Source organism: Drosophila miranda, chromosome 4, assembly GCF_003369915.1.
Source record: "Drosophila miranda strain MSH22 chromosome 4, D.miranda_PacBio2.1, whole genome shotgun sequence".
NCBI classification, from domain to species: Eukaryota; Metazoa; Arthropoda; class Insecta; order Diptera; family Drosophilidae; genus Drosophila; species Drosophila miranda.
In genome coordinates, this window is record NC_046677.1 from 28,280,142 (window position 1) to 28,304,799 (window position 24,658).

Below are 24,658 nucleotides of genomic sequence, written 5' to 3' on the forward strand. Positions count from 1 at the left end.
CATAGGAACCGCATTATTTAGCACCACAAAAACCGTACCCGTATTTTAAAAATACTTCGTGACTGTGAACAAGATTGTTAGCCAGCACTGGCGGTAGTACCTCGTGTTTTTGTTCTTTCTTCATCGCCATCGGCAGCAATCGCACTGATTAGATTTTCGTTAATTTCATCAATTTGCGTTAAACAATGTCCGCAACCGAAGCACTGAACGTGGAGGTGGCCATCACCGATAACGGTGCTGCCGGCGAGGATGCGAAGAAACAGAAAAAGCCAAAGCCGAACAACAAGAAACTGCGACAAGGTGAGTGACCTCAGCGCAAAAATGCAATAATTGCAATTGCCCCGCACCCGTACACGCCTCAACTTTCACAACCCCTTCCACAGAGGCCGCAGCAAAGAAGGCAGTTGAGGGTGGCAGCGATGAAGTTGCCCCGGATGCAGATGCAGAGACCACAAACGGCGAGAAAAAAACCGCTGCCGCCGCCTCGGCCCAGCCGGCGGCAAAGAAGAAGAACAATAAGGGGAAGAAAGCCGGTAACGGCCAGACGGAGCCCCCGACCATACCGATTGCAAAGCTTTTCCCCTCTGGCGTGTTTCCCGAGGGCGAGATCGTGGAGCATCCCACGCCCAAGGACTTGCCGGATTATCGCACTGCCAAGGATCGCCTCACCTCGGAGGAGAAGCGTGCCCTGGACCGCATGAACACCGAAATCTACCAGGAGCTGCGCCAGGCAGCCGAGGCCCATCGCCAGACGCGTCAATACATGCAGCGCTTCATCAAGCCCGGCATGACCATGATCCAGATCTGCGAGGAGCTAGAGAACACGGCCCGTCGTCTTATCGGCGAGAACGGCCTCGACGCTGGTCTGGCCTTCCCCACTGGCTGTTCCCTCAACCATTGTGCGGCCCACTACACCCCCAATGCAGGCGACCCCACGGTCCTGCAGTACGACGACGTGTGCAAGATTGATTTTGGCACCCACATCAAGGGCCGCATCATCGACTGTGCCTTCACCATGACCTTCAACAACAAGTACGACAAGTTGTTGCAGGCCGTCAAGGAGGCCACCAACACCGGCATCAAGGAGGCCGGCATTGACGTGCGTCTATGTGATATCGGGGCTGCCATTCAAGAGGTGATGGAATCATACGAAATCGAGCTGGATGGCAAGACGTACCCCATCAAGGCCATACGTAATCTGAACGGACACTCCATTAGCCCGTACCGTAAGCTTAAATCTATATAAATATGTATGAGAAGTAGCTTCACTCACCCCAATCTTAACTTTATCCTTTCCATAGGCATTCATGCTGGCAAAACTGTTCCCATTGTGAAGGGCGGCGAGTCCACGCGCATGGAGGAGGATGAGTTCTATGCCATCGAAACGTTCGGCTCCACGGGCCGCGGCCTGGTGCACGACGACATGGACTGCTCGCATTACATGAAGAACTTTGATCTGCCGTACGTGCCTTTGCGTCTTCAGTCTTCCAAGCAGCTTCTGGGCACAATCAACAAGAACTTTGGCACTCTGGCCTTCTGCAAGCGCTGGCTGGATCGCGCTGGCGCCACCAAGTACCAGATGGCCCTCAAGGATCTATGCGACAAGGGCATTGTGGAAGCCTATCCGCCATTGTGCGACATCAAGGGCTGCTACACAGCGCAGTACGAGCATACTATCATTCTGCGTCCCACTTGCAAGGAGATCGTATCCCGCGGCGACGACTATTAGAGCGTGAGTGCGAGTGAGTGGGCGTCAAGCGGTGGAGTTTGCATTATATACATTTTTGATATAAGTCCATTCTATTGTTGATCATTTGTGAGCGTATTTCAAAGCGATTTCAAAATAAAGAGTATTTATGCTCAGCATACATCCGAGGAGAGTGGGTTCGTTCTTTCAAATCCTAATTGTGCACCCTTAATCCTAATCCCTTGGGCATCAACTCATCCCAGTAGAGGCTGTTGTTTCCTCTGACTGGTCGTGGTGGTTGCCTCTTGGTAAATGCTCTGCAGATGTAGACGAACCATTTGCCCGTGAGGTAATAGAATATCTCGATGTAGCTGACTATGCTGAAGCCGTACATAAGCGAGAGGATGCCCCCAAAGCGATCTGCAATGGAAAACTATAAAGAAATGGATTCCCTGAATGACTGTAGAGATGGAATACTCACTCAGGAGCACCACCCAAGTGCTGACCAGCTCAGATTTGGTGGCCTGTGCAAAGCGCAACTTGAAGAAGAACTTGATGACAGCCAAGGGTCGCTCGTTGGTCAGCCCTTTTCTGAAATTTAACAACAAATTTAGCAACAGATAAAGAGACAGCCGGAAAGGAAGGACTCACAGTAGACCCGTACGGTAGCCCGTGCCATTGTAGTTGAGGCGCAGGGGCGCCACATTGCTTGTGATGCTGAAACTCACTCCATTGCAGGTGGGCAGGCAGTGGGTGCATTGTCCTTGGGCCGCCTGGCTCTCGCCCTCCTGCAGATAAGCGAACTCGTCGTAACCATACCAGATGCTCTTCCACTTGGTCAGGCAGGGCAGATCGGGCAGGCTGCAGTATTTTAGGTCTGTGGAGCTGCCAATCATGGGCGGGGAGACGCAGCCGCAGTGATCCATCATGCTCTTGCTGCGACACAGCAGCAGGCACTCGTCAATGGAGTAATACGATCTGTAATACGATTATTAGTGGATGGTACAAAGGCTAAATGGTGTGTGGAGCCTACTGGTTGATGAGCTTCCTCCCCTCCTCGGGAAAGTAGCAGCGCCGAGCTTCCGGCGAGACGGTGCGCACTCCTTCGCTGGAGCTGAAGAACGTGGGCTGAATAGGAATCTCGACAATGGTGTTGTGATCAACGAGTATTTCTCCCAAAGTTGTGGACTGAACGGTGGCATAATCCTCCTGCGGAAAGATTGTCAGCTTAAAGGAAAGAAATACTAAGATTATGCGATGATCGGAGGGTAAGGAATCACGCTCTCCCTCACCTGAAACGCATTGTTGGTCATGAAAGTGTTGCTCTGATCATCCTCTGGTGTGTCCTGCAGCACAAACTGCACGCTGTTCAAAATGGAATTGGACTCAAACACCACCTTTGGCAGGGCCCTCATCTCGGCATTATCCTCCGCTCGTATGTGCCTGTAATTAGTAATTGGATTAGTCTTTCATCTCCCCCATGGGTGGTAGGATTTACGCACGCAATTTGGGAATAGCTGGGTCGGCGATAGTTAAATATGCAGCACACATTCGATGAAGTCGGTCGCTTGACAAACATTTGGCTGGTGTTCACAGGGGAGCCGTAGACAATGCCTCGGATTATCAATTCGCCACAGTCTGCCGACAGTTGACGCAATATATCACGTACCGAGTAGCCAGTGTCGTTGTGGTAGCTGGAGAGCAGCCAGTGGAGCCGCTGCAGCTGCGCCTCGTCCAGCCGCGGGGTGTCCAGGGGATTCAGATAGAACTGAGCCAGCACCAGCAGGCGTTCGGCCATATCGTCCACATCTAGGGCCACCCTCTGCAGCGTAGACTCATCGTTGGAGTTGGACTTTTCCTGGTGCTGATAACTAAACGAAGTGGGAGTGGAGAAAAGGGAAATTAGTATGCAAGCGCGATACGATGATGGAGTATAAAAGGCCTAGTCTGGGGCCATTCCTTGATTAGTGCCAGAATGAAGGTTCTACTGGTGTCGCTGTCGCTATCTCTGCTGGCCCTGTGCCTGTGCGAACGCCTTACGTTTGAGGATCATCGTGTCTATCGGTTGGAGCCAAAGAATGCAGAGCAGTTGGAGGGTCTACGGCCATTGGAGGCCACGAACGAGAGAGTCATATTCCTGAATGATCTCCATCTGGGCGCCATTAACGCACTGATAGCTCCCAGCTACAATGAAGAGTTTTTGCAGCTACTCCAGAGCTTGGATATCTCCCCTGAGCTCCTCGATGCGAATGCCCAGGCCAGTCTGTCGCTGGATATCGAACCCGTGGCGGATGCGAATCGTCGCAGCGATGACTACTCCTGGACGGAGTACCACGAGTTGAATGACACCCATCGCTGGATGCAGAACCTGGTGGAAAAGAACCCAGGCATCGTCAGCGTCTTTGTCGCTGGCCGCAGCTACGAAGGCAGGGATCTCCTGGGTCTGAGGATCTTCCACAGTGCTGGGGCGGAGAGGGGCGAACAGCAGGCAATCTTTTTGGAGGCGGGCATGCATGCCAGGGAGTGGATCAGTCCAGCAACAGCCACGTACTTTGCCAATCAATTGCTCATGTCCCAGCAACCAGAAATCCAGAGCCTTGCCCGCTCCTATGTCTGGTACATTCTGCCCCATGCGAATCCGGATGGATATGTATACACTCATTCCACGGTAGGCTCTAGTATCACAATCTGATGCATAATCCTATTAATTTCTCTTATTTTCCACTCTTTAGAATCGTTTGTGGCGCAAGACACGCAGTCCGCAGGAGAAGAACTGCATGGGAACCGATCCCAATCGGAACTGGGGCTTCCACTGGAACGAGGTGGGAGCCAGCGACGAGCCCTGCTCGGAGTCGTATGCCGGACCCAAGGCATTCTCGGAGCCGGAGACGGAGGGCCTCTCGCAGTATCTGAGGTCCCTGCCAGAGCCCGTGTTCATGTACCTCTCGCTTCACTCCTTCTCCCAGCTGCTGCTCTATCCGTACGGACACACCTCCTCGCTGCCTGAGAATCATCGACAGCTGGAGCGCATCTTCTCCGCCGCTTTGGGGGACATGAAGCGGCGCTTTGGCACCCGCTACACGGGAGGGAATGTATACGATGCCATCTATCCGGCGGCGGGCTCCAGCATGGACTGGGCCTATGGCGAGCTGAAGACCAAGTATTCCTTCACCTACGAGCTGCGACCCTCGGGCTATAGTTTCTGGACGGGCTTCAGGCTGCCGGCGTCACAGATAATCCCCACGGGACAGGAGACAACGGATTCGGTGGTGGAAATGGTGAAGGCCGCTGCCGCTATCGAGGGTTACAAGTTGCAATAAATCCCTGGACTAACTAGTTCATTGTTTGTGACGAGGAGGCTAAGAGGGAGCTCGAGTGACTAGTCTGAGACACTTGTGTCTCGTGAAATGGCAATTTCTTTGAGAATTCTCGGGGACGTCATGCGGTGATTTACCATGCGATGGGGCTGAGACCGTGATAAGAGCCACCCACAGATTACCCCGAGATATTTACTGCCTCACAGAAATGGACAAAGCAAAGCCACTCGCGCTGCGCGCACTATCGGGCAATAAATTAGATTCGGCTCTTATCGGCGCCGCCTTTTGGTCTGGCCTATAAAAGCAACGATTTCGCCCGTTTGGAGCTCATACAAACAACGACAACCATGTCGCTGACCAAGTCCCTTTTGTTGGCCCTCCTGGCCGTCGTGGCCCTGGCGGGAGTCAGCGCCGAGCGCGCCCGCTATGACAACTACCGCCTGTACAAGGCGAACGCGGAGAATGCCGAGCAGCTGGCCGTGCTGAAGCAGCTCGAGAGCTCCAGCGACTCCATCCTGTTCCTGGACGGAGTGCACATTGTGGGAGCCGATGTCAAGATGGTTGTGGCCCCGCACAAGGTGCCCGATCTACTGGAGATCCTGGGCAAGGCCGAGATCAAATATTTGCTGCAGTCCAGCGACGTGCAGAAGACCATGGACGAGACCGACGAGAAAGTGGCCATAAAGGGACGAGCTGGCGAGGCCTACAACTGGGCGCAGTACTACGAGCTGGACGACACCTACGCCTGGCTGCAGACCCTGGCCATTGAAAACCCCGGAGTCGTTACCCTTATCGAGGGCGGCAAGACCTATCAGGGACGCTCCATTCTGGGCGTGAAGATCACCAAGAGCGGCAAGGAGAAGCCCGGCATCTTCCTGGAGGCCGGCATCCACGCTCGCGAGTGGATCGCCCCCGCGGCGGCCACCTACATCATCAACCAGCTGCTGACCTCCGAAGTGGAGGCTGTTAAGCAGCTGGCCGAGAACTACACCTGGTACGTCCTGCCCCACGCCAACCCCGACGGCTACGTCTACACCCACACCACCGACCGGCTATGGCGCAAGACACGCACCCCCTACCAGAGCTGCTTCGGCGCCGATCCTAACCGCAACTGGGCCTTCCACTGGAATGAGGTGGGCGCCAGCTCCAACCCCTGCTCCGATACCTATGCCGGCCCCTCAGCCTTCTCCGAAATCGAGACTCTTTCCCTGTCCAACTACCTTGCCTCGCTGAAGGGCAAGATCCAGCTGTACATCTCCTTGCACGCCTACTCCCAGTACCTGCTCTATCCCTACGGACACACCGGAGATCTCCCCGACAACGTGGCCGACTTTAAGAAGGTCTACGACGTGTCCATTGCCGCCGTGAACAAGCGCTACGGCACTACGTACACCGGAGGCAACATCTACGATGCCATCTATCCAGCGGCCGGTGCTAGCGTGGACTGGGCCTACGGTACCCAGGATGTGCGCATGGCCTTCTGCTACGAGCTGCGTCCCTCCTCGAACAGCTTCGTCACCGGCTTCAAGCTGCCAGCCGCACAGATCGTGCCAGCCAGCGAGGAGCTCCTCGACTCGATCGTGGCCATGGCCGCTGAGGTCAACAACCTGGGCTACTTCAACTAAATCTAAGGCTGAGAGAATCAATAAAGGACTCACAGTTTGACGGCATAGCTGCGCAGCAGACGCTGGCTGATCTTATTGGCGGTGCAGACGCCGACCGCAGGGAAGGGGCTGTTGGCCACGTGCACCAGATCGGGGGCCATATGGATCTCCGTTGGCTGGTCTAGGTACTCCAGGGTGAGATTGACGATAACAACGTGGGTCCACACCACAATTGCGGCCATCAGTGTCAGCCAGAGTGCTCTGTAAATAGGGGTGTATAGTTTTTTTTATACGATTTAGATGCACTTTCTCACCCACTTGGCGTATCGGATGGGAGTGGGGTACAGGAACGGGTGCAGGCCATTGATGGAGCTCTGGCGCAGAAACTCCTTGAACAGGCGGAGATAGTTGGAGGGGGCCTCCTCTTGAGTCATGTTCGTGATGCGTTGTGCCTGAAGTGTGCTCGAATCTTTATAGTCAGTCAATTTATAGCGATGCGAGGGCTCTGAGTGCTGCTAATCAATCAGAGCTCTAATTAAAGCGTGTCAAGAGGTGGGATAGTGTGCAGCGGTGTGGGAGTGTGGAAGGGTGGAAGGGAGAGCCCTCTCCTTAATCGCGGTTGATGTAGTTGAATATGGGTCGAAAGGTCAGGAAGTACAGGAACTCAAAGGCCGTCACGATGCTAAAGCCCATAATTAGACCCAACAATCCGCCGAATGAAGCTGTCAAAAGAGGACTATTATTATTTTGTCACTTTTAGGATGGGCTTGCACTGACCCAAGGCGGATAGCCAGTTCTGGAAAATGTCTGTGCGATATCGGGTGCTCATGAGGTCACTGAAGAACACATGCAACAGAATCCTGTCCGTGTCGTTGCTACAACAAATGAATCTATGATATCTGGCTGCAAGCACGGATATAAAACACCTACCTGCTGCCCGGACGATTGGCAAAGTAGCTGACATCCAGCCTGCCCATGGTGCTCTCCGAGGCGTAATGATTCGACTGGCAATCGGGCAGACAGCCGCAGGGAAAACTACTCGTCTCGCGCACAATTGACAGCGACAGATTCAGATTGGCCAAGGCATGGGAGAAGAGACCTAAGAGGAACAGTGATTAGAGAATGATTGCTGGGAGAGATTCCCCCATCTGCCACTTACGCTTTCCGTGTATCATGCAGTTGGCATCCAGCACATCGCATACCCTGAAGCTACCATTGTTATAGACATACGGGGGAACGCAGCCACAGAGGTTGTGGATCATCGTAACCCTGCACTCGAACATGCAGTTGATAAAGGAGTACCGCTTCAGTCCGTGCATCGCCCGCTCGCTCCCGAACAGGCAGTTTCTCAGCGACAAGTCCATGCGGCGAATGTCGTTGGTGGCATAGGTCGACTCTGGATTGATTCGCACAAAGCTCTCGCGCGTGGATGTCACGACCTTGGTCTCTGAGTTCTCATCCGGAAAGTTGTAGGCGTCGTGTAGCAGCAGCTGGAACCCATAGCCGCTGAAGAAGGTGCCGTAGTAATCAGAGGCCATGGGACTGAGAAGCACGGTCAGACCCGTGGGATAGCCACAGCCAGTGACTCGATACGGACGCTTTGGCACCTGATAAGCGATTTTCCTGGGATCGGAATGGATTAGTAAATGATGCTTGGATGGGGAAGATGCTGACCTACTCTGGGAAATTGTTGGTTATCCCTCCGAAATAGTTGAAGCTGCAGCACTGCCCCTCCATCGTCTCGATGCGCTGAAAGAGGCTGTCGCAGCGCGCATTGATGCCCTTCCAGATGCAGCTGGAGATCATGTCAATGCAGTCCGGCGACAACTGAGACGTTAGCGTTGAGAGACTGACATTATTCAGCTTTAGGATCCTGTCATAAGTCTGCAACGAACTATTGCTGATCATATTGTCCACGGGCAACAGAGTGAGATTGAAAAGGTTGTGCAGCTCCGATCTATTGATTCCAGCAGGCACTTGCCTAAGGAAAGAAGAAAGTTCTTTGGATAAACATCTTATAAACCACTGCGATATGTGTTCTCACATTTGCTGTAGCAGGTTGTTCGCCTTAAGCTTTGATATCTTGTTGAAATTGCATATCGTTACGGCGGGAAAGGGTATGTTCCAGGTGGGAAAGTGCGAGCTCTCGATGACCGTGACTGTGGGCGTCTGGCGGGCCCACTGCCACGAGACGACGACCAGCACAATCGATATGATGATGGACAGGATGACGACAATCAGCCAGAACAGGCGCTCGTTCCGGCTGATGTCCTGCCGCGTGATGTAGCTAAAGCCATGCAGCGACGTGGTCTGACAATAGTTGCGCATATTCTCGCTGAACCACTCTCCAAGCTGGCGGAAACGATGGATGGGCTGATGGCTCTCAGGACTAGAGCGCTTTACGGGATCACTGCGCGTAGAGGCGGCCAGCTGTTGGGCGGCCTGCACTTGCCGCAGATCGAAGATGCGTCGCTTCTTGAACGCCATCTCTTCGGCTTGACCTCTGTGCGACGACTGTTGCGGCGGCAGATTGCGGCAATTAGTCTCGCGCTTAATTACCGCCCACTGCTAATGAGCCAAACCCACTTTTGCTTGTTTCCTGCGGCGTCGCCAGAGTATCTGCTGGCGCGCCAGCCAGTTGCAAGTGGGGCGCACACACGTAAAGAATATTAGCTCGAAGACAGACACGAAACTGCAGCCCATAAATAGCCCGTTGACGCCGCCAAAGGTTCCTGCCCATTATGGATAGATGAATGACACTTTAATACGGGGGGCGCTTGTCTTGTTGGTAGTTTCGTTAATGGAATATGCCCATGGACACTTGCCTATGAATGCCAGCCAGGTCTCGTACACGTCCAAAAGCAGCTCCTCGGTAAATGCGAGGTCGTAGTAGACATTCAAGCGGACCTCGTTCGTGGAATTGGATCCCTTTATGAGACTCACATCACTCTCGAGTTCATAGCGATGGAATGTGCACGGCGGCAGGCAATTGCAGTCCCTCTCCACTGCCGTGATCTGCTCACTAATTTCATCTGTAAATAGAAAACCAATCAATAAACCTTACTTTTGTATCAGATATCATTCACTTGCCATACTTCCGCACACACTCCACCTGCTGGAGGCCACAAATGGGCCATGTGCTTTCCCCAGGAGCATGGGGCGGAACACAGCCGCAAGACTGAAAGATTTTTTTGCTGCGACACTCGGAAAGGCAGTTGCTTAGACTGTAGGCGGAGTAGAACCACAGACGATGCTCATCGGGCAGGAAGCAGCGTCGGTCCTCAATGGGAAGGCCCGCTAGATTCGCTGTAAACCGCGTGGAAAAGGATCGCACCATTAGGTGGGTCTCTGAATCACTTGGTATCATCATCCTCATGGTGGCAGCATCTGGTACGCTTTGGGATTCGTGAATGAGCACCTCAAAGCCATGGGATGCAATTATTGAGCCAGCATAATCCTCTTTTTGAAGGTTTAACACCAAACTAACTCCCAACTGTGAAGTGTAGAGCTCTTTTTTATGGTTAAAGCTGCAGCAGCGACGATGATCAAAGGTCCAGAATGGTTTCAGCTCTCCCAGGCAGCTTTCCTGATGATTCTCCCACTTGCAGCTACGGATCTGCTCACAGATTAACGGAGCCAGATCCTCCAGAAGCTGCGACCAGCTGAGGTTCGTCCGAAACAGCTCCTCCATGGCGCTATTCCGCAGCGTTTCCTCTGACACTTTCCATTCCTTGGCTCTTTTCTGTAGCTTTTCCTTGGAAACTCCATTCAAACTGCATATAGTTACCGCCGGAAATGGGATCTCTGAGGTTGCCTTCATCATGCTGTCTATAAAAAGAATGGTGGGAGCTTCTTTGGGCGCCGTGAGGAGGATAACGTTCGACAAAATCACTGCAGTACAAATGAGAAGCCACCAGAAAATGCGCTGCCAGGTCTCGGCCCCGACAAACACATGAAAGCCATGGATGCTGGCCATTTCGCAGTAGATCTCGAAGCCAGATTTCCGTTTGCACATGCCATCATCCTTGCGGGCCCGCAGGAAGCCCAGAAAACTGGGCAGAGGCAGCTGCTGAAATCGTTGAATGATCCTAGAGTGCCATCGGAGTATCTTCAAGCGCTTCAGGCTCTTGGCTACGGTTGAGATTTTCCCCACTTTCCTCTCAAAATGTTGCAGATGTGCTTTTGTCTGTAGCTTTTTTGGCCTGAGATAGTCCTCAAAGTAAACCGTATACAGGGGAGGCGGGGTCTCCTCTATTTTAAAGGCAGACATGTCTGAAATCGGTAGAAAGTATTAGCTTGAGTTTGATATACTTTTGTGTGTCTTACCTGAAGAGTACTCCATATATATACCGTTCGTGGGTTCCTTAATGGTTCGGTTGCCACACGCCCTTAAGTTGTAAAATCCACAATCAACAGAACAACATCATGGGAGGACTTTCACCTCGCGGTTTCCGTGTGTGCATTGAATCAGTTGTTGTGATCGCACGCCCCCAACTGGAAAGAACAGAACAGAATAGAGAAAAACAATTATCCACACATTTATTTGCCTATCCATAAAGTTTGCTTCCGAGGCACTCGGGCGATAAGCTCCTCAAATATGAATAGGAAATTGTTTATAACAAATATACTTCCCACTCTCGCTCCTCCTCGGCTGCCTGACCCACAAGCGTAATTGTTATTGTTTTCCCCTCGACTTGTTAATGAGTTTATTGTTATCTGGTCTAAGCAAGGCACACAGGCACCCACCCACTCCACCCGCTTCAACCAACTATGACTACGATATAATATTATATTCGGGTCGCGTCTGTTTTTGTTGGAATGCCAAATGTCATTGTCCGTGTCCCTCCTCCTCGAGCACCCTGCTAACGCCTTGGACTTGGACTTGCGACTGGGGTTTTCTGATTTCTATATTTGTATTTTTGTCAGCTGATTCCGCGAGTGTCGCCTCAGATTACCAATCCGTTTTATTTCGATTTCCACGATTTCCCTTATCACCGCGAAACGCCACCGCACTCGAGAGTAAGTAATTAATGTGTCTAGATCATCAGGAATGACATTGTTAAGGTGATAAGCTCATTGAGAATTGGGAAACTATCAGATTTGGAACTGAAGTGGTGCCTTTCTAACCACTAGGGCATATTGCCATAAGCGAGCGGCTACACTTGTTACGATTGGTGGGAAAAGTGTACCTAGCGTTTAGACTCTTCATTCGATCTTTGATCTTGTTCGTAGGCAACAGATTTTGAGAGTTCCTCACCTTTGATTAGAAGCGAACGTGTACGCGAAATTATATATATATGTTTAGATTATGGAAGCGCATTGTGACTACAGACTACAGAGAATGAATCAGCAGAATGACTGCAGACTGCAAAGAACCTATACATATTTCATCATCAGAACTTCCGGATGTTGCCTTTACAGGATGTTGCTCTAAAATATTTCCCACGGCTGGGACTTTTAGTTTTACGCATACCCTGTAGCTCCTGCAACTAAGCTAAACAAACCAGCTAAATTCACACAGCTTGACTGTTTACCCAGTTTAGAACTTCCTGTTGTGCTTTAGCCTCTCATCTACATGCACGGTTCCCACACAGATTCCGGGGTTTAGCCAGAATCCAACCATAACCGACCGAAACTTGTGCACCAATATTTGCTCTCGCAATATTTACGAGCAATTGTGATTTGTGGTCCGAGCAAATATTTGAATTCAATGGAACTGTAAGAGCCATAAATTTTCCGTGAATTGAAGTTCGCATGGATTTAATTAATTGGATTTTTTTGCTTTCGGTTTTGGTTTTGTTTCATTTTATATGAATTTTGGCCAAGGCTGACCAAAATCTTTCTAATGATATTCAGCGGGCATTTCGCCGACGCCTTCATTTGCATGCCACGTGCCCGTGTCCGTGCCCGAGAGACTTTCTGTGTCGCGTCTGGCACGTCTCGCGCGTCTGACAATATATTACACAATTATGGTTCCGATGTCGGGGCCCGATAAGACCCGGCCGGCCCGGCCTGGCCCTGCACTGGCGCTCTGAATCAGATGCTGCTGACAGTCAGGCGTTTCTGCTGCTTGGATCTGAGACGATTCCCTGGTTCCCTGGTGCAGATGCACTCGCCTGAGAACGCCTGAGAACGAAGGCTTGGGAATTTGTTGCGCGTTGGGTTATTTTCGGTATGTGGGCTTATAAATAAAACTCCCGCGTAACGGTACGCCGTTCAACTTGCGTCACGCGCAACGGTAAGGCCAGCTGTCAGTGCAACAACTGTATCTTCCCTGCCCGAGTCGTCATCTTCCACAATCTGACGCGACCGAGGGATCTATTTTTGGCATTAATTGGTGTAAACTCATGTTGTTTTTTATGATAAGAGATAATCCGCCGAACCAGCGATGAAACCACTGTTTTTTTGTTTCCAGGCAGAGGCCCCCCCGGGTAGCAGCTTATTGTCTTCTCTTCCACGATGTGTGCGATGTGATGTGGTGTGTATTTATTATCAGGCGTTGATTTATGTGCACGTTCGCATTCGCTCGAAACTAGAGCGAGGCTAATCTTTAGCTGCAATTGACGCAAATTGATTTTGCACTCGAAATCGAACGTTCGTCTCCGTCCGTAGATCTCTCGCCTCCTGCTCCTGCCCGAAAGAAATGCAAGGAGCGGGGCACCAGTTCTCTCTACCTCGTTCCAGTTTCCCTTTCCAGATGCCCTTCTTTCTGGCCATTTGATCGTGAGGCAAGGCAACCATTTCCGATCACAGCCCAATTAGCAACAAGCCAATCCACACACAATCCATGTGCTAAACAAACTTCAAACGATCTGCGAGATCAGAGAGAACAGAGCGAGCTCTTTGTTTTGCCAGAAATTAACGGAGGATGACATAATGCGGCCAAAGAAAGTACCAGTACGCTGTACGCTCTCTTTAGATTTTCTAGATGTTGTTCTGCGGTTAGAGATTTTAATTGCAATTTCAGAAACGAAATTCCTTTCGTTACGATTCCGATTCCGAGATGCCGAGAAAAACAGAAGACAGCCGTTGTTTTCATCCCCGTTTCAGATCGTTTGGCTCGAATCAATCAAATTGTTTACACGCACATAAATATTTATTATCGTTTGCGTTTGTTTGTTTCTTGCCGAGGTTCTAATTTTACACTCGTTCTCGGCCAGCAATTGTTTCTCCTGTTTCCCATTTCATTGCTGTTTGTGCCCTGCACTGACACTCGGCAGTCGGCAGTCGAGCGTTTTATTTCGGTTGTGACCCCCAGATCGATCTCAGTGTCCAGCAGGAGATAGGAGACAGCGACGCTTCTATCTGCGGCTCGCGCCACTCACATGTCTATATGGACTGTATGGACTGGATGGAGGCGACACTACTATTTTTAAGTTTGCGAAAAATCATTCACAAACCAAATGACAGTCGGCACAAATTAGCAGGTTGATAGCCCCCAGAGGAGTGATCAAAACAAACTCTGCTATCAGCTCACAAATGAGAGCGTTCCTAGAGGGTTTCGCCTCGGTCTGTTGCCATGTGACCAGTGCTCCATCAGCAGAAGAACTGGTAAGTTTTTGTAACGATTCCCCTTGGGAGCAATTCCCCCTTGCGGGAGCTTTTTCTCTACCGAATTCCCAGGAACACTCCATCTGTGACGTACTCCCATTGTTTGAGTGAAATCTTTCATCAGAACACGTTATCCCCATTCCCATTTGTCAGCATCTCTCAGCGCATTCAGATCGTGACGTTGTCGATGTCAGACCATACAATATATACAATTATCAGTCAATTAATCAGTTTTTATGTATATCAAGGAAAGTTTTCCAAACAATTTGAGTGCTTTCGTTTCCTGTCTTGGAACTGGAGAATGCTCCAATGGACTCTCGGCCATCTCGTGACGTTGGATTCATTGGAAAAGCGGCTCCACTCGCTAGCTAAGGGTTTATCCCCCGGGTATTTGGATTGTGTTCTGTCCAGACTTTTGCCATTGTGGGGAAACCACAGAGCGGTCTACAGACTGATGACATATTTCGATTGGGAGTGAGATATGACTGCGGGTATGAGTACGAGTACGAGTAGAACTGGTAAACACTTGGTTTAGCTTGTGGCTTACAAGCTAAACAATTAACCTCAAACAGAGTTCAACACAGATAAGGGAAACCCTGTGTACGACATTGAAGAAACGTTTATCGACTCAATTCGGTGGAGATTCTTTAGTCAGCTCTTTGAAAAATGTGAATTTTTCAATAGATTCTTCTAGGGTTTCCATATTTAATGATCTGTGGTATTTAGAGGTCTCCTGTGATGAATCCCATTAGTTTTTCCTTGCCTCCGGCATTTCTATATCATCACGGCCCTTTGCAGCAGTTATTTTGTGTTTCGTCCACAGTTCTCTCGCCGCTGTATGCATGAAGATCATCGGCTACACTCCCACACTATTCCGTATTCATGGAGAACATGTTAATGAGGAACACTTGTTGTAGTTTTTTCAGTATAGTTTTTTTGTGGTTTTTGTTTTTGCTTTGCGTTTTGTTGACTCGAGAGCTTAATACTGTGACGTCAGGAAAGTCATTGAGTTATAATTTAAAAAGCGAGCGAGCGAGACGACGAGTGATCGCTGGCAAAATTATAACAAGCAAATATTCTGTGTGGAGTATGATCGAAATCTAAACCAACAGTCAGTAGAGGAGGAGGCCGCACAATTGGAGCCAGTGAAGCGTCAGAGCTTCAGAGGGAGCCTCCGCACTCGTACTACCCTGAGGAGCATAATATTAAGTTACAGAAATATGACGAACGATTCGATCGCGACTCGAAGCCGAAACCGATTCTGAGCCAGTCCGGCAGTCCGTCCCGGCCAGTCAGCTACGATAAAGTCGCGAGATTAAAAAAGTCAAGTGACACTCAAATGCGTCAATCGAAAGCGCAAAAGTGACACAACAAAACAGCAACAACAAAAAAAAATAACAGCAACAACAGAATGACGGAGTACAAAAGTCCGTCTCCGGAGCGACACATGGGAGGAGGCCAGTGCCTGCTGGTCCGTTGTCCGTTGTCCGGAGAGATTCTTTGTCTTAAACCCGTGCTGTCGATCTCGATCTTTGTCTCTTTTTCTTTGTCTTTGTCTCGTGGCCATTGCGACCACTGAGGCGTGCAGAAAGCCAATCCTCTTTCCTTCTCTGGCCATAACAAAGAAATTTCACGCAAACTTTACGTTTGACGTCAGGCCTACGACGGGGCTCTGGGGCTTTTCTGATCATGGGCTTTCTCATCACATCAGAGGGGCTGCAACCGCTGCTGGATGATGATGATGATGATTATTCATGGAATACATTGGAAAGACGAGGGGAAGTGCCATTTGAATGAAGCTGTGAGACGCCGATAATTTAGCTTAATTGATGGGCAGCCCCAGCAATGCAATGAGCAAGGGCCGGACTGCGGGTTGTCTATAGAGCGACCCCCTGTCCGGCCCTGACTTCATTCTGCCTCGCATTTGCATTATGCGAGAACTGGGGAGCGGCTGCTGCCGGTCGACTTATTTTTAATTGCTCAAGAATAGCATTTATCGTTGCAATTGATGGTTTTGTTTTGCCTGAGGCCGTTTGAGGTGGCAAGTGGTCACGTGCCTCGTTAAAAATTATCGACCCGTACGCCACGTTGCCTGCAGACACCAGAGGCAGCCAGGTTCAATGCATTTTGAGAAACAGTTTCCCGCGAACCCGAAGCCAAACCCAAACCCGATGACAAGTCATTACCATTTTGGGGTTTGCATTACAATGGGACACACAACTGACTGACTGACAGACAGACAGACAGACGGCTGACAAACTGTCGTCTGGGGCTCTGACGTAGTCTCTGGGGAGTCTCTCTTCAAGGCAGAAGGAGAGACGACTCTAGACTGCAACTCGAACTCGAACTCGAGGTTTGTATGTCAGACTGACGCACGCATCTCGTCTCGATCGACAGCATCGACATCGCGCCAAACTAAAATATGCGCATATTGCACTCACTCTCTTTTTCTCCGTCTCTGTCTGTCTCTGTGTTGGCCATTGGCCATGAACCCCGCGGATGGAATGGCAAAGGATCTGCAGAAATTGGCGCAGCTTTTTGGCGACAGTTTGCATAATCCCCGAAAGACCCCAAGACATTGCGCAGTTGCTGGCATGGCATTAGCATTGCAGATAAGTCCGGGAATCTCTTCTCGCAGAAGTTCAACAACAGCTCAGATAAAAGAGAGATCCAAAAGAGATCCCAAAGAAGAGGAGGAGGCAGACGGTTCAATGTCTGACCTTAGATGGCGCCACGAGATCGTTCGGTCTGTCTGTTCTGTTTCGATTGTCCTTCTGGAAGACTCTTCTCTGAAGATTCTTTTGCGCATCGCATCGCCCATTGGGTGTTGTTTTGCTCTAGGATTTCATGAATTCCACTCTGACAATATATTCAGCTCTAGTTGTTTTTCGTTTTCCCTTTCTGTGGTAATGCGAATTTCTAAACAAACAAGACATTTGTTGTGACCGCTTTTCGACGAGCCCTCTCGATTCCTCAGTCGATTGCGTAGAATAGATCCCAATCTAATTGATAATTCCATGTTGACTACGTAGGGAATCCAATTTGGGGATTACTTTCCTATCGCCATCATCTAATTGCAAATTCTTTCGCAACAACGCTTCGATTTGGAATTTTTTCATCTAAATATAGATTTCATGGGGTATTGCGATGCTAAAGATTACATTCAATGACATTCAGGGAACTTTTAAATAATAGATCCCCCTCTTAGGGAAAGGGATCTTCAGATCCCAGAGAGGACAATGTGATCAATAGATCGTTGAATTTGTTCCTTAAAGATTCCTTTTCTGCTAGCCAGCACTATCTTCCCAGCTCCTCTCTTTCCCGAGGGTGTTGGGCTCTCTCTCTCTCTCTCTCTCTTATGCCTCTCGTTCTATTCCGAACGATCCGAAAAGCTTCTCTGTTGCCCACGCTCTCCGATCCGCTCCGAGAGAGCCGCTCGGCTCCCCACAATGCCCGACGACGAGTGCGACTCGTCAGAGCACAAAACTGGATGCCAGATGGCGAAACCAGTTAGTCGCCACCCAGAGCTCCACCAGCGAACGCAAGCTCCTCTTCTCTGATTTCTACGGCAGTCGTTGTCGTCGTCGCGCGATCGCAGAAAAAAGACTCCCAACGGGCCACAAAGATAAAGATAAAGCAGAAAGCAGCAAGCAGCAAACAGCAAACAGCAAGCAATGCAAAAACAAAGTTAGATAAAGATAAAGTTTCCAATGCAAATGGAGCGTGAAAATCAATTGAAATGAGAATGCAGTTGAGAAATAGAAATATAGAAGTATAGAAAAACGAGCAGAATGCCAAAGTGTATGGAAGCATAAAGCGTGAAAATACGAGAATCCAAATCATAAATTGAAAAGGCGAAAAGCAAAACGCCACAAGGCAAAAGCAAACCCAGTGACAAAAATATCATTCGTTGTGCAAACTCTCGTGAGACGTGAGGCGATAACTTCGACTGAATGACTATGACTTCAACGGTGCTCCAGCGGCCTCCAGCAGCAGCAGCAACAACACACCAGCAACAGTCGACAGCTGCCACAAAGGTATCGAAGCCACCGAAACCCTCCTCCGCCAGCCGCTCCACGATGGCCTGGTCGAATGAGTCGAAATTGCGCTTCTCATGCATCGACAACATCGGGCTGAAGCAGCTGTGGAAATTAATTGCCTTGGACACGGGCGCCAGCTCCAAGCAGCACAATGCACACATCATGTTGGACGTGGAGCAGCAGCAGCAGAAGCAATCGAAATCTGTTGGTCGCAACAACAATAACAACAATGAGGTGAGTGCCCGACAAAAGAAAGCTTGTAATATTGGTACCACAAGAGACAAACCAACCGACAGTGACGTCAATGGCGATGGTGGAGGATTGTCTTTTCCGTCCACATCCGCGTAGAAAGCAACACTCCAGAGAAAGTGGCCGAAAAAGAGAGAGATACACATATATATGTATACTCATGACCGAGGTATGGTTATGGGTCCAGGAATGACGTCTGCGGGGAGTTTTGTTTGTTTTTGAAACAACTGTGGGGCCTACCCACCCAGTCACCCCATACCCCTTAGCAACTTCAGCACCTTCAGGCCTTGGCCAGGAATGCGGCCTGTAAACAATACTCATATCTCGAGCAGATCTGCAGCGGCAGTACGCCCGTACCCGTACTACGTTTAGCACTCGTGGGTCTGTCTGTGGGTCGAAAAGGGGTCCGATAATCCACGTAACGTCAATTTGCATACAGCAACGAGTCTGCGCTAATTAAAGACAAGCAACATGAGCCAACAACAAGAGACCAGAGACAGAGCCACAGTCAGAGCCGGACATTGCCGGTTATGAGAGCAGACACAAGACACAGCATACAGCATACAGCACACATCACACATCAGACATGGCTATGGCTGTGGCTTGGATGAGGCGTCCATTCGGTCACATGGGCTACATGGACAAACGAATCGATTCATTTCATTTCATTTCATTAAAGACAATTGATTCGTTGAGGTTCGGGCTTCGGGCTTCGGAGATCCCTCTTTTGGCATTTCGACAGGAAGTCCACTCATTCTATGACACGTTTCTCGCTGTGCAGTTCTCTCGCCTTCAAATTTCGAGTGCAGCAGCTGTCTGTCTTTCTGTCTGTGTGTCTGTAAAGCCTTTTGTTTATTCGAAATCCGTTTTCCTTGTTATGTCATCTGGGGTTTATTGACTCGCCACATTTCTCACAGTGTATCGCAAGCACTCGACACTACTTCTCGCTCCTCTTCTCTCCTCAAACAGTCCACAAGTGCAGCGGCCCACACACACACTTTGCCTCAGATTCAAATTCGGCCTGAGGCCACAGTCCACAGGCCACAAGCCTCGCAGAGCTATCATTGGTTAATTTTTGCCAGCTTTAATTTTAATTTGTTCACTCTCTAAGATCAAGGCCCGGCAACGAAGGTTGTGCCACAACTTTGGGTCATTCATTCGATCTAGTCTAGTTTATATTTTGAGCACCCGGATATTCCCCCGAATCTTCGCCATCTTCCATCGCAATCACCATCTTCGATCTGGTTTTTGTCGCCAATTTTTAATTGGGATTGGGATTAGTCACATGGTGGGCCGCACCATGGGTTCCAGCCGAACTTTCGCAGGTATCGGCTGTGATTCACGGGCTCTGTCCGGCCAATCGATGCATTACAGGGAAAGGCTTATTGACGCATTTCCACGGTTCTCCATAGCGGATCCGGTTTCGGGTTCGGCTTTGGCTTTGGGCCCTCTCCTTACAGAACTGCGACGCAGACTACAGACTCGAGAGAGTGTGAAAATTCTTGAGTTAATTACAGCTTTTGATAGTTGGATAGTTTCTCTGTCCGCTGTTCCCTCTGGACATGGTTAACGGATCTAATCCTCTGCCAATGGCCTGGCTTTTGCGTTATGTCTTAACGTAACTGGTTTCCACACACTACCTCTCCCTTCGAGCCGTGCCCCCTCCTCATCTCCTCCTCGTTTCAGTAGATTGACGTCAATGCAAATATACATATGTATACCCCAAGCAACCGACTGCGACTATCTATATGCCGATGGTGCGGAATACTCATCCCAGTCTCAGTCTCAGAGCCATTCCCATTCCCATCCAGGCCACTCGCTGACGAGGTCTGTTCTTGCAGACAGACTGTTCTTCTCGAGGACTGTTTTTCTCCTTTCATAGTGTTTTTAATGTCAGGGTTGTGTTCTACAAAAAGTAGCGGCCGCACCTGGAGAAGGCTGCACCTGAGTCACCTCTGCTGTGGAGTCTGGAGGCACGATCCCCGCGAGGAGAACCTGTTTTTTGGGGCAAGTTGTACGCACGAATCCCAGGTTCAGGGTCTCTCAGGCCTTAGGCTGGACCTCAACAGCAACAATCCGATCGTTGGCTCACAAACTCAACTTTCAACTCAAGTTCGAGTCAAAATTCGGCAGATTGATTTTTATAATTTTGTTTAATTTAACGCAACCCTCCCCACCAGCCCCCGAGCGGGGCTTTGACGTCACGCGCATAAATTGATTTGAGCAAAGTTTTTATATCACTTTTTTGTTGGTGTTTTCTGTGGCTGTTGTATTTGTTTCTGTTTCTGTTTCGTTAACACGTTCCAAATGTTAAGTAGTCATAAATAAACACTACTAAACTGTGAGCTTAGCTAAACATTGGATTGGTGAATCGGCGGATCGGTGAGTCGCTGAGTCGGTGAATCGTTGAATCGGTGAATCGGTGAATCGGTCTGGCAGCCTAAAAATAGCCCAGGGTCTGGGAAGTCGCCTCCGAATCGGTTCGAGCCGATCCGCACCGAATCACTCAAGCGAAAAGTGCTGTAATTTTACTGCCTCCTCCTGCCATGTGGCATCTGCCATCACTGTTGGAGTTAATTATTGTTTTGCACTCTTTGCGGTTTCGCTTTTTGAATCGCGGGAACTGTCACAATGTTTACCTGATGGATGATGCTTTTCCCTGACCGCTTTTCCTTCCCATTTTCCAGATAGAATCTTCTGGTTTTTAATGATATAATGATGGTGATAAATATGCAATAGCTGATAAAAGTTAAATAATAAAAATGTCTTCCTAGTGCTGTGTATCCCCCCATAGCGTGACGCACTCCCCAACTAAAACTAAAACTAAAACCAAATTACAGCTTAAATGCTAATTAAACCTAGTCGCCCCAAAGGGGTGTACGTGCAAAAATGTACTATTCTGGGGGGTACACCCCTCACTCGTAAGTCCGACGCGAATCAGTTGTAAAATGCAGTTGTAAAACGAGTACTCAATGAACAGCGGACGGAATTACATACGTCGATCGATCGATAGATAGATATACATACGAGTAATACGATTGAACGGCCGACGGTTAAGATCGGATCGTTCTACAAAGGTCAGTGCTGACGACACGCCCGAGTGTACCTCAAATATTGGTTAATAGAACTCGATATGGATGCGATCCCCATCCTCCTACCGTTTGCCGATTAAACATATCTGACATCTTATTAGCGACTAATTAATACATTAGTTTTCTCATTATGAACATGGAAATATAAGCGTTGAGGTCAAAGAATAAACGTAAATACATATGTTCTTAGGGGATTCTAATCCGAATTTAATGCCCGACTGCGCAATATCTCAATCTCTAATCAAACATTTGCCTAAGGCTCTGGAACACATGTCATAAAATGATAAGAAGGCTGATAAGCAACACGTTGACCCTGAGAAGGGGTGTTCACTGTAGCCATCTCCTCATCGCACGCGTGACGAATTTGTGCCACATATGCAAATTTACCGAGTTTCTTGTTGCTGCTTACTGGACTTACGTAAAGATCGGAATCTCAGTGGCAATCGTGGCGATGGGGAGCGGAGTGCTGTTAACCCAAGAACCGACCGCCGCAGAAATACGCAGCGTTATCTGAACACTTAAGCGATACGATAATAGTGGATAGATAGCGCCAAAGGCAGAAGCCAAAGCTATATAAGATGTTGCGATACAAACGAGTTCCGAGCGCATTACCTTAATTTGTTAATTAATCAAGGCGTAGAGAGGTGATGGGGCGACTTTTCTACTCGTATGGGGGTCTGTGGTCCGGTCTGTCAGTCTGTCTGTCTGTATGTCCGTCTATCCGATCGCCTTCTACTCTGACAGATTGTTATTTGTTATGGCCAATGCTTATGGCTCAATTCGCATTGGCTAGCCGCAACGGCAGCAGAAACAACAACGATCTTTGCATACTAAGTGCCTCATTAGGGACACGGCAGTGTCGTAAACCACACACGGCGTCCCATAAACCGAAAGCCATACAAACAAAACGATCGAAATATTTCGCCTGCATTCTGATTGAATAAATAATTAAAACTTGAGTGAATCATATCCACAGCTCTTCTAACCATCCCATCCTCGATTTTTCTGTTTGATTGCAGCGGATTCCCTACGAGAACTGCGACAACTTGGCCGACTATTTGAGTCTACAAAGAGCGGCTCAGGTCCAGGTCCAGGCACAGACCAAGACACAGACACAGGCTCCCGCTCAGCAGACCCCACAGATGTCACTGCTCAAGTTCTTGGCCATTGTAAGTACATTGCATTTCCCATAAACACCCATAAAGGAGCAGGGCGAAACTTTCCACATGGCTGCGATTCGACAATTCGACGATTAAACGCTTCTGCTTCTGCTTATTCTGTTTCCTGCTTGCAACCTCGCACAATGTACGATTGCTTGTCGGGTCGCATAAATTTCGCGTTTACGAGGGCCGGGGCGTGGCTCCCTCCGAGGCAAGTAAATAAAATTTGTTTGATTATTTATAATCATGAGCATACCATAATGATGGAAGAGAGAGTGAGAAACAGAAACAGAAACAGACAGAACCAGTTCGAATCGCAGCCGTACAGTGGACAGAGCGGCCGAGCTAATATCGAGACTTTATCAATGAATTCTTTTCACTTACCCATTCTTTCCTCTTTCTCCTAATCTTTTGAAGAATGCCCTGGAACTAAGCGCCCCCGCCACTCCGCATCTCCTCCAGCAGCAGCAGACCAAGCCCCAGGGCTGGATGCAGTTGTCCGGCCATCCAGAGAGCATTGTGCCCACATCGACGGGAATTGTGCGGAAGCGCATCGTGGGCATCGATGACAGCGAGGTGCATGCCTACCGCATGATCTGCCAGGAGCCGCAGACGGCGCAGATTGTGCCCGCGTACTTCGGTATGCGGGAGATGCAGTCGCAGCACTACATCGAGCTGCAGGACCTGCTGGCCGGCTTCAAGGATCCCTGCGTGATGGACATCAAGATGGGCTGCCGCACCTTCCTCGAGTCGGAGGTGAGCAATGCCACGCTCCGGCCGGACTTGTACCAGAAAATGCTTGCCGTGGATGCCAGCGCACCGACGGCGGCCGAGCACGAGGCGCGAGCCATCACCAAGCTGCGCTATATGCTGTTCCGCGAGTCGCTCTCCTCCTCGCACTCTAAGGGCTTCCGCATCGAAGCCCTCCGCCTGCGCGGTCGTCCTCCCGTCAAGGATTTAAAGACTTGCCGCAGCAGCGAACAGATCTCGCAGACCATCGAGCAGTTTCTGGCCGCCCGCAAGTCCGTGCAGAAGGAACTGCTGAAGCGCCTGAAGCACATGCGCCTGGTCGTCGAGCAGTCTGCCTTCTTCAATCGCCACGAGATCGTCGGCTCCAGCATATTCATTGTGTACGACGATGAGCGGGTCGGAGCGTGGCTGATTGACTTTGCCAAGTGCCGCCAGCTGCCGGCGCATATGAGTGTGAACCATCGCAGCGCCTGGACGTCCGGGAACCGCGAGGAGGGCCTGCTGAAGGGCATGGACGAGCTGATCCACGCCTTCGAGGAGGTCTACGCCCGCAATGGCGGCCACCGCAGCTGCCTCAAGATCTAAAGCAAGATGGCGTCGGCGACTGCAGCTGGATCTGCACCACACCAGATGTCTGGCCCATAAGACTGATCACCCATGCTCCATTTGTACAGAAGAGAAGAGGATTCATTGCATCGACCGAACTGCGTCGCACTTTTTTTTTACTATTTTCCATATTGGAAACACTCTCGCGCCAGTTCCGAAGCACCGTTAGAACGGCGTGATGGCGTAGTGGAAGCTGGAACTGGGGGAGAGGAAAACGATTAGTATTTGATCACCAAGCAGCATTTGTTTTGTTTGAATGAAACAGGTTTAAACTAAGTATTTGTTGAAAACAATATACATCTGAACGCAAGAATAAATAACTTAAGAACATAAACTTACCAATTTGTTTTAAACTTGCGGATTTGAGAAAATATACCGTCTGACCCTCGCAAAATATACCGAAATATACCGTGAGTATAGCGGTGAAAAAACGAAGTTTGCCCTCATAGTCCCCCTCTAATTCAACAGGTGAACAACTTGGGTAAAATCCCTCCTTTTTCGTACAAAACACCCCACGATATATTTCACCTGAAACGCGCCATGTGGTGAAATATTCGATAGTACTATCGTATTGAAGATGGCTCACTATCGATGGAATTTTG

At 49.6% G+C, this 24,658-nt stretch overlaps 7 protein-coding genes across 10 annotated transcripts; 4 read left to right on the forward strand and 3 right to left on the reverse strand.

Moving 5' to 3' along the window:
- Positions 1 to 66: 66 nt before the first annotated feature.
- Positions 67 to 1,875, forward strand: LOC108162250 (methionine aminopeptidase 2). Its single transcript, XM_017296898.2, has 3 exons — positions 67 to 300; positions 384 to 1,226; positions 1,302 to 1,875. Exons 1-3 carry the CDS (start codon positions 186 to 188, stop codon positions 1,727 to 1,729), a joined length of 1,386 nt encoding a protein of 461 aa, XP_017152387.1. The 5' UTR covers positions 67 to 185; the 3' UTR covers positions 1,730 to 1,875.
- LOC108162259 (sodium channel protein Nach) lies at positions 1,484 to 7,063 on the reverse strand. 3 transcript variants are annotated; one of them, XM_017296907.2, is made up of 8 exons: positions 6,927 to 7,063; positions 6,663 to 6,869; positions 3,190 to 3,558; positions 2,980 to 3,130; positions 2,721 to 2,914; positions 2,339 to 2,665; positions 2,169 to 2,278; positions 1,484 to 2,107 (listed from the first exon to the last, which is right to left on the reverse strand). In XM_017296907.2, exons 1-8 carry the CDS (start codon positions 7,040 to 7,042, stop codon positions 1,902 to 1,904), a joined length of 1,680 nt encoding a protein of 559 aa, XP_017152396.1. In that variant the 5' UTR covers positions 7,043 to 7,063; the 3' UTR covers positions 1,484 to 1,901. The 3 variants fall into 3 exon arrangements, with proteins under 3 accessions (XP_017152396.1, XP_033249129.1, XP_033249130.1); XM_033393238.1 differs by lacking the exons at positions 6,663 to 6,869; positions 6,927 to 7,063 and having other exon boundaries at positions 2,721 to 2,896; positions 3,190 to 3,510; XM_033393239.1 differs by lacking the exons at positions 6,663 to 6,869; positions 6,927 to 7,063 and having other exon boundaries at positions 1,484 to 2,120; positions 3,190 to 3,510.
- LOC108162251 (zinc carboxypeptidase A 1) lies at positions 3,640 to 5,029 on the forward strand. Its single transcript, XM_017296899.2, has 2 exons — positions 3,640 to 4,355; positions 4,420 to 5,029. The coding sequence occupies exons 1-2, from the start codon at positions 3,663 to 3,665 to the stop codon at positions 5,005 to 5,007; spliced, it is 1,281 nt and encodes a 426-aa protein (XP_017152388.1). The 5' UTR covers positions 3,640 to 3,662; the 3' UTR covers positions 5,008 to 5,029.
- LOC108162252 (zinc carboxypeptidase A 1) lies at positions 5,325 to 6,676 on the forward strand. The gene has a single exon (XM_017296900.2). The coding sequence runs from the start codon at positions 5,352 to 5,354 to the stop codon at positions 6,627 to 6,629; it is 1,278 nt and encodes a 425-aa protein (XP_017152389.1). The 5' UTR covers positions 5,325 to 5,351; the 3' UTR covers positions 6,630 to 6,676.
- A 129-nt stretch (positions 7,064 to 7,192) lies between the features above and the next one.
- LOC108162247 (sodium channel protein Nach) lies at positions 7,193 to 9,119 on the reverse strand. The gene is made up of 6 exons (XM_017296894.2): positions 8,653 to 9,119; positions 8,287 to 8,589; positions 7,768 to 8,231; positions 7,539 to 7,707; positions 7,386 to 7,483; positions 7,193 to 7,330 (listed from the first exon to the last, which is right to left on the reverse strand). Exons 1-6 carry the CDS (start codon positions 9,093 to 9,095, stop codon positions 7,218 to 7,220), a joined length of 1,590 nt encoding a protein of 529 aa, XP_017152383.1. The 5' UTR covers positions 9,096 to 9,119; the 3' UTR covers positions 7,193 to 7,217.
- A 210-nt stretch (positions 9,120 to 9,329) lies between these two features.
- LOC108161254 (pickpocket protein 11) lies at positions 9,330 to 14,069 on the reverse strand. The gene is made up of 3 exons (XM_033393237.1): positions 10,935 to 14,069; positions 9,699 to 10,880; positions 9,330 to 9,640 (listed from the first exon to the last, which is right to left on the reverse strand). Exons 1-3 carry the CDS (start codon positions 10,948 to 10,950, stop codon positions 9,348 to 9,350), a joined length of 1,491 nt encoding a protein of 496 aa, XP_033249128.1. The 5' UTR covers positions 10,951 to 14,069; the 3' UTR covers positions 9,330 to 9,347.
- Positions 14,070 to 14,138: 69 nt separating this feature from the next.
- Positions 14,139 to 24,394, forward strand: LOC108162249 (inositol-trisphosphate 3-kinase homolog). 2 transcript variants are annotated; one of them, XM_017296897.2, is made up of 3 exons: positions 14,139 to 14,159; positions 22,560 to 22,709; positions 23,118 to 24,394. In XM_017296897.2, the coding sequence occupies exons 2-3, from the start codon at positions 22,683 to 22,685 to the stop codon at positions 24,033 to 24,035; spliced, it is 945 nt and encodes a 314-aa protein (XP_017152386.2). In that variant the 5' UTR covers positions 14,139 to 14,159; positions 22,560 to 22,682; the 3' UTR covers positions 24,036 to 24,394. The 2 variants fall into 2 exon arrangements, with proteins under 2 accessions (XP_017152386.2, XP_017152385.1); XM_017296896.2 differs by lacking the exon at positions 14,139 to 14,159 and adding an exon at positions 17,656 to 18,433.
- The last annotated feature ends 264 nt before the right edge of the window (positions 24,395 to 24,658 follow it).

Coding starts and splice junctions, on each gene's coding strand:
- LOC108162250 (XM_017296898.2), top strand. CDS start 186: ATGTCCGCAACCGAAGCACTGAACGTGGAGGTGGCCATCACCGATAAC. Junction 301..383: donor CAACAAGAAACTGCGACAAG/GTGAGTGACCTC, acceptor CCCCTTCCACAG/AGGCCGCAGCAAAGAAGGCA. Junction 1,227..1,301: donor ACACTCCATTAGCCCGTACC/GTAAGCTTAAAT, acceptor TCCTTTCCATAG/GCATTCATGCTGGCAAAACT.
- LOC108162251 (XM_017296899.2), top strand. CDS start 3,663: ATGAAGGTTCTACTGGTGTCGCTGTCGCTATCTCTGCTGGCCCTGTGC. Junction 4,356..4,419: donor ATGTATACACTCATTCCACG/GTAGGCTCTAGT, acceptor TCCACTCTTTAG/AATCGTTTGTGGCGCAAGAC.
- LOC108162252 (XM_017296900.2), top strand. CDS start 5,352: ATGTCGCTGACCAAGTCCCTTTTGTTGGCCCTCCTGGCCGTCGTGGCC.
- LOC108162259 (XM_017296907.2), bottom strand. CDS start 7,042: ATGACTCAAGAGGAGGCCCCCTCCAACTATCTCCGCCTGTTCAAGGAG. Junction 2,666..2,720: donor GGGAGGAAGCTCATCAACCA/GTAGGCTCCACA, acceptor ATCGTATTACAG/ATCGTATTACTCCATTGACG. Junction 2,279..2,338: donor GGCTACCGTACGGGTCTACT/GTGAGTCCTTCC, acceptor GTTAAATTTCAG/AAAAGGGCTGACCAACGAGC.
- LOC108162247 (XM_017296894.2), bottom strand. CDS start 9,095: ATGGCGTTCAAGAAGCGACGCATCTTCGATCTGCGGCAAGTGCAGGCC. Junction 7,708..7,767: donor CTGCATGATACACGGAAAGC/GTAAGTGGCAGA, acceptor TGTTCCTCTTAG/GTCTCTTCTCCCATGCCTTG. Junction 7,331..7,385: donor GAACTGGCTATCCGCCTTGG/GTCAGTGCAAGC, acceptor CTCTTTTGACAG/CTTCATTCGGCGGATTGTTG.
- LOC108161254 (XM_033393237.1), bottom strand. Junction 9,641..9,698: donor GGAGTGTGTGCGGAAGTATG/GCAAGTGAATGA, acceptor TTCTATTTACAG/ATGAAATTAGTGAGCAGATC.
- LOC108162249 (XM_017296896.2), top strand. CDS start 18,113: ATGACTATGACTTCAACGGTGCTCCAGCGGCCTCCAGCAGCAGCAGCA. Junction 18,434..22,559: donor ACAACAATAACAACAATGAG/GTGAGTGCCCGA, acceptor GTTTGATTGCAG/CGGATTCCCTACGAGAACTG. Junction 22,710..23,117: donor TGCTCAAGTTCTTGGCCATT/GTAAGTACATTG, acceptor AATCTTTTGAAG/AATGCCCTGGAACTAAGCGC.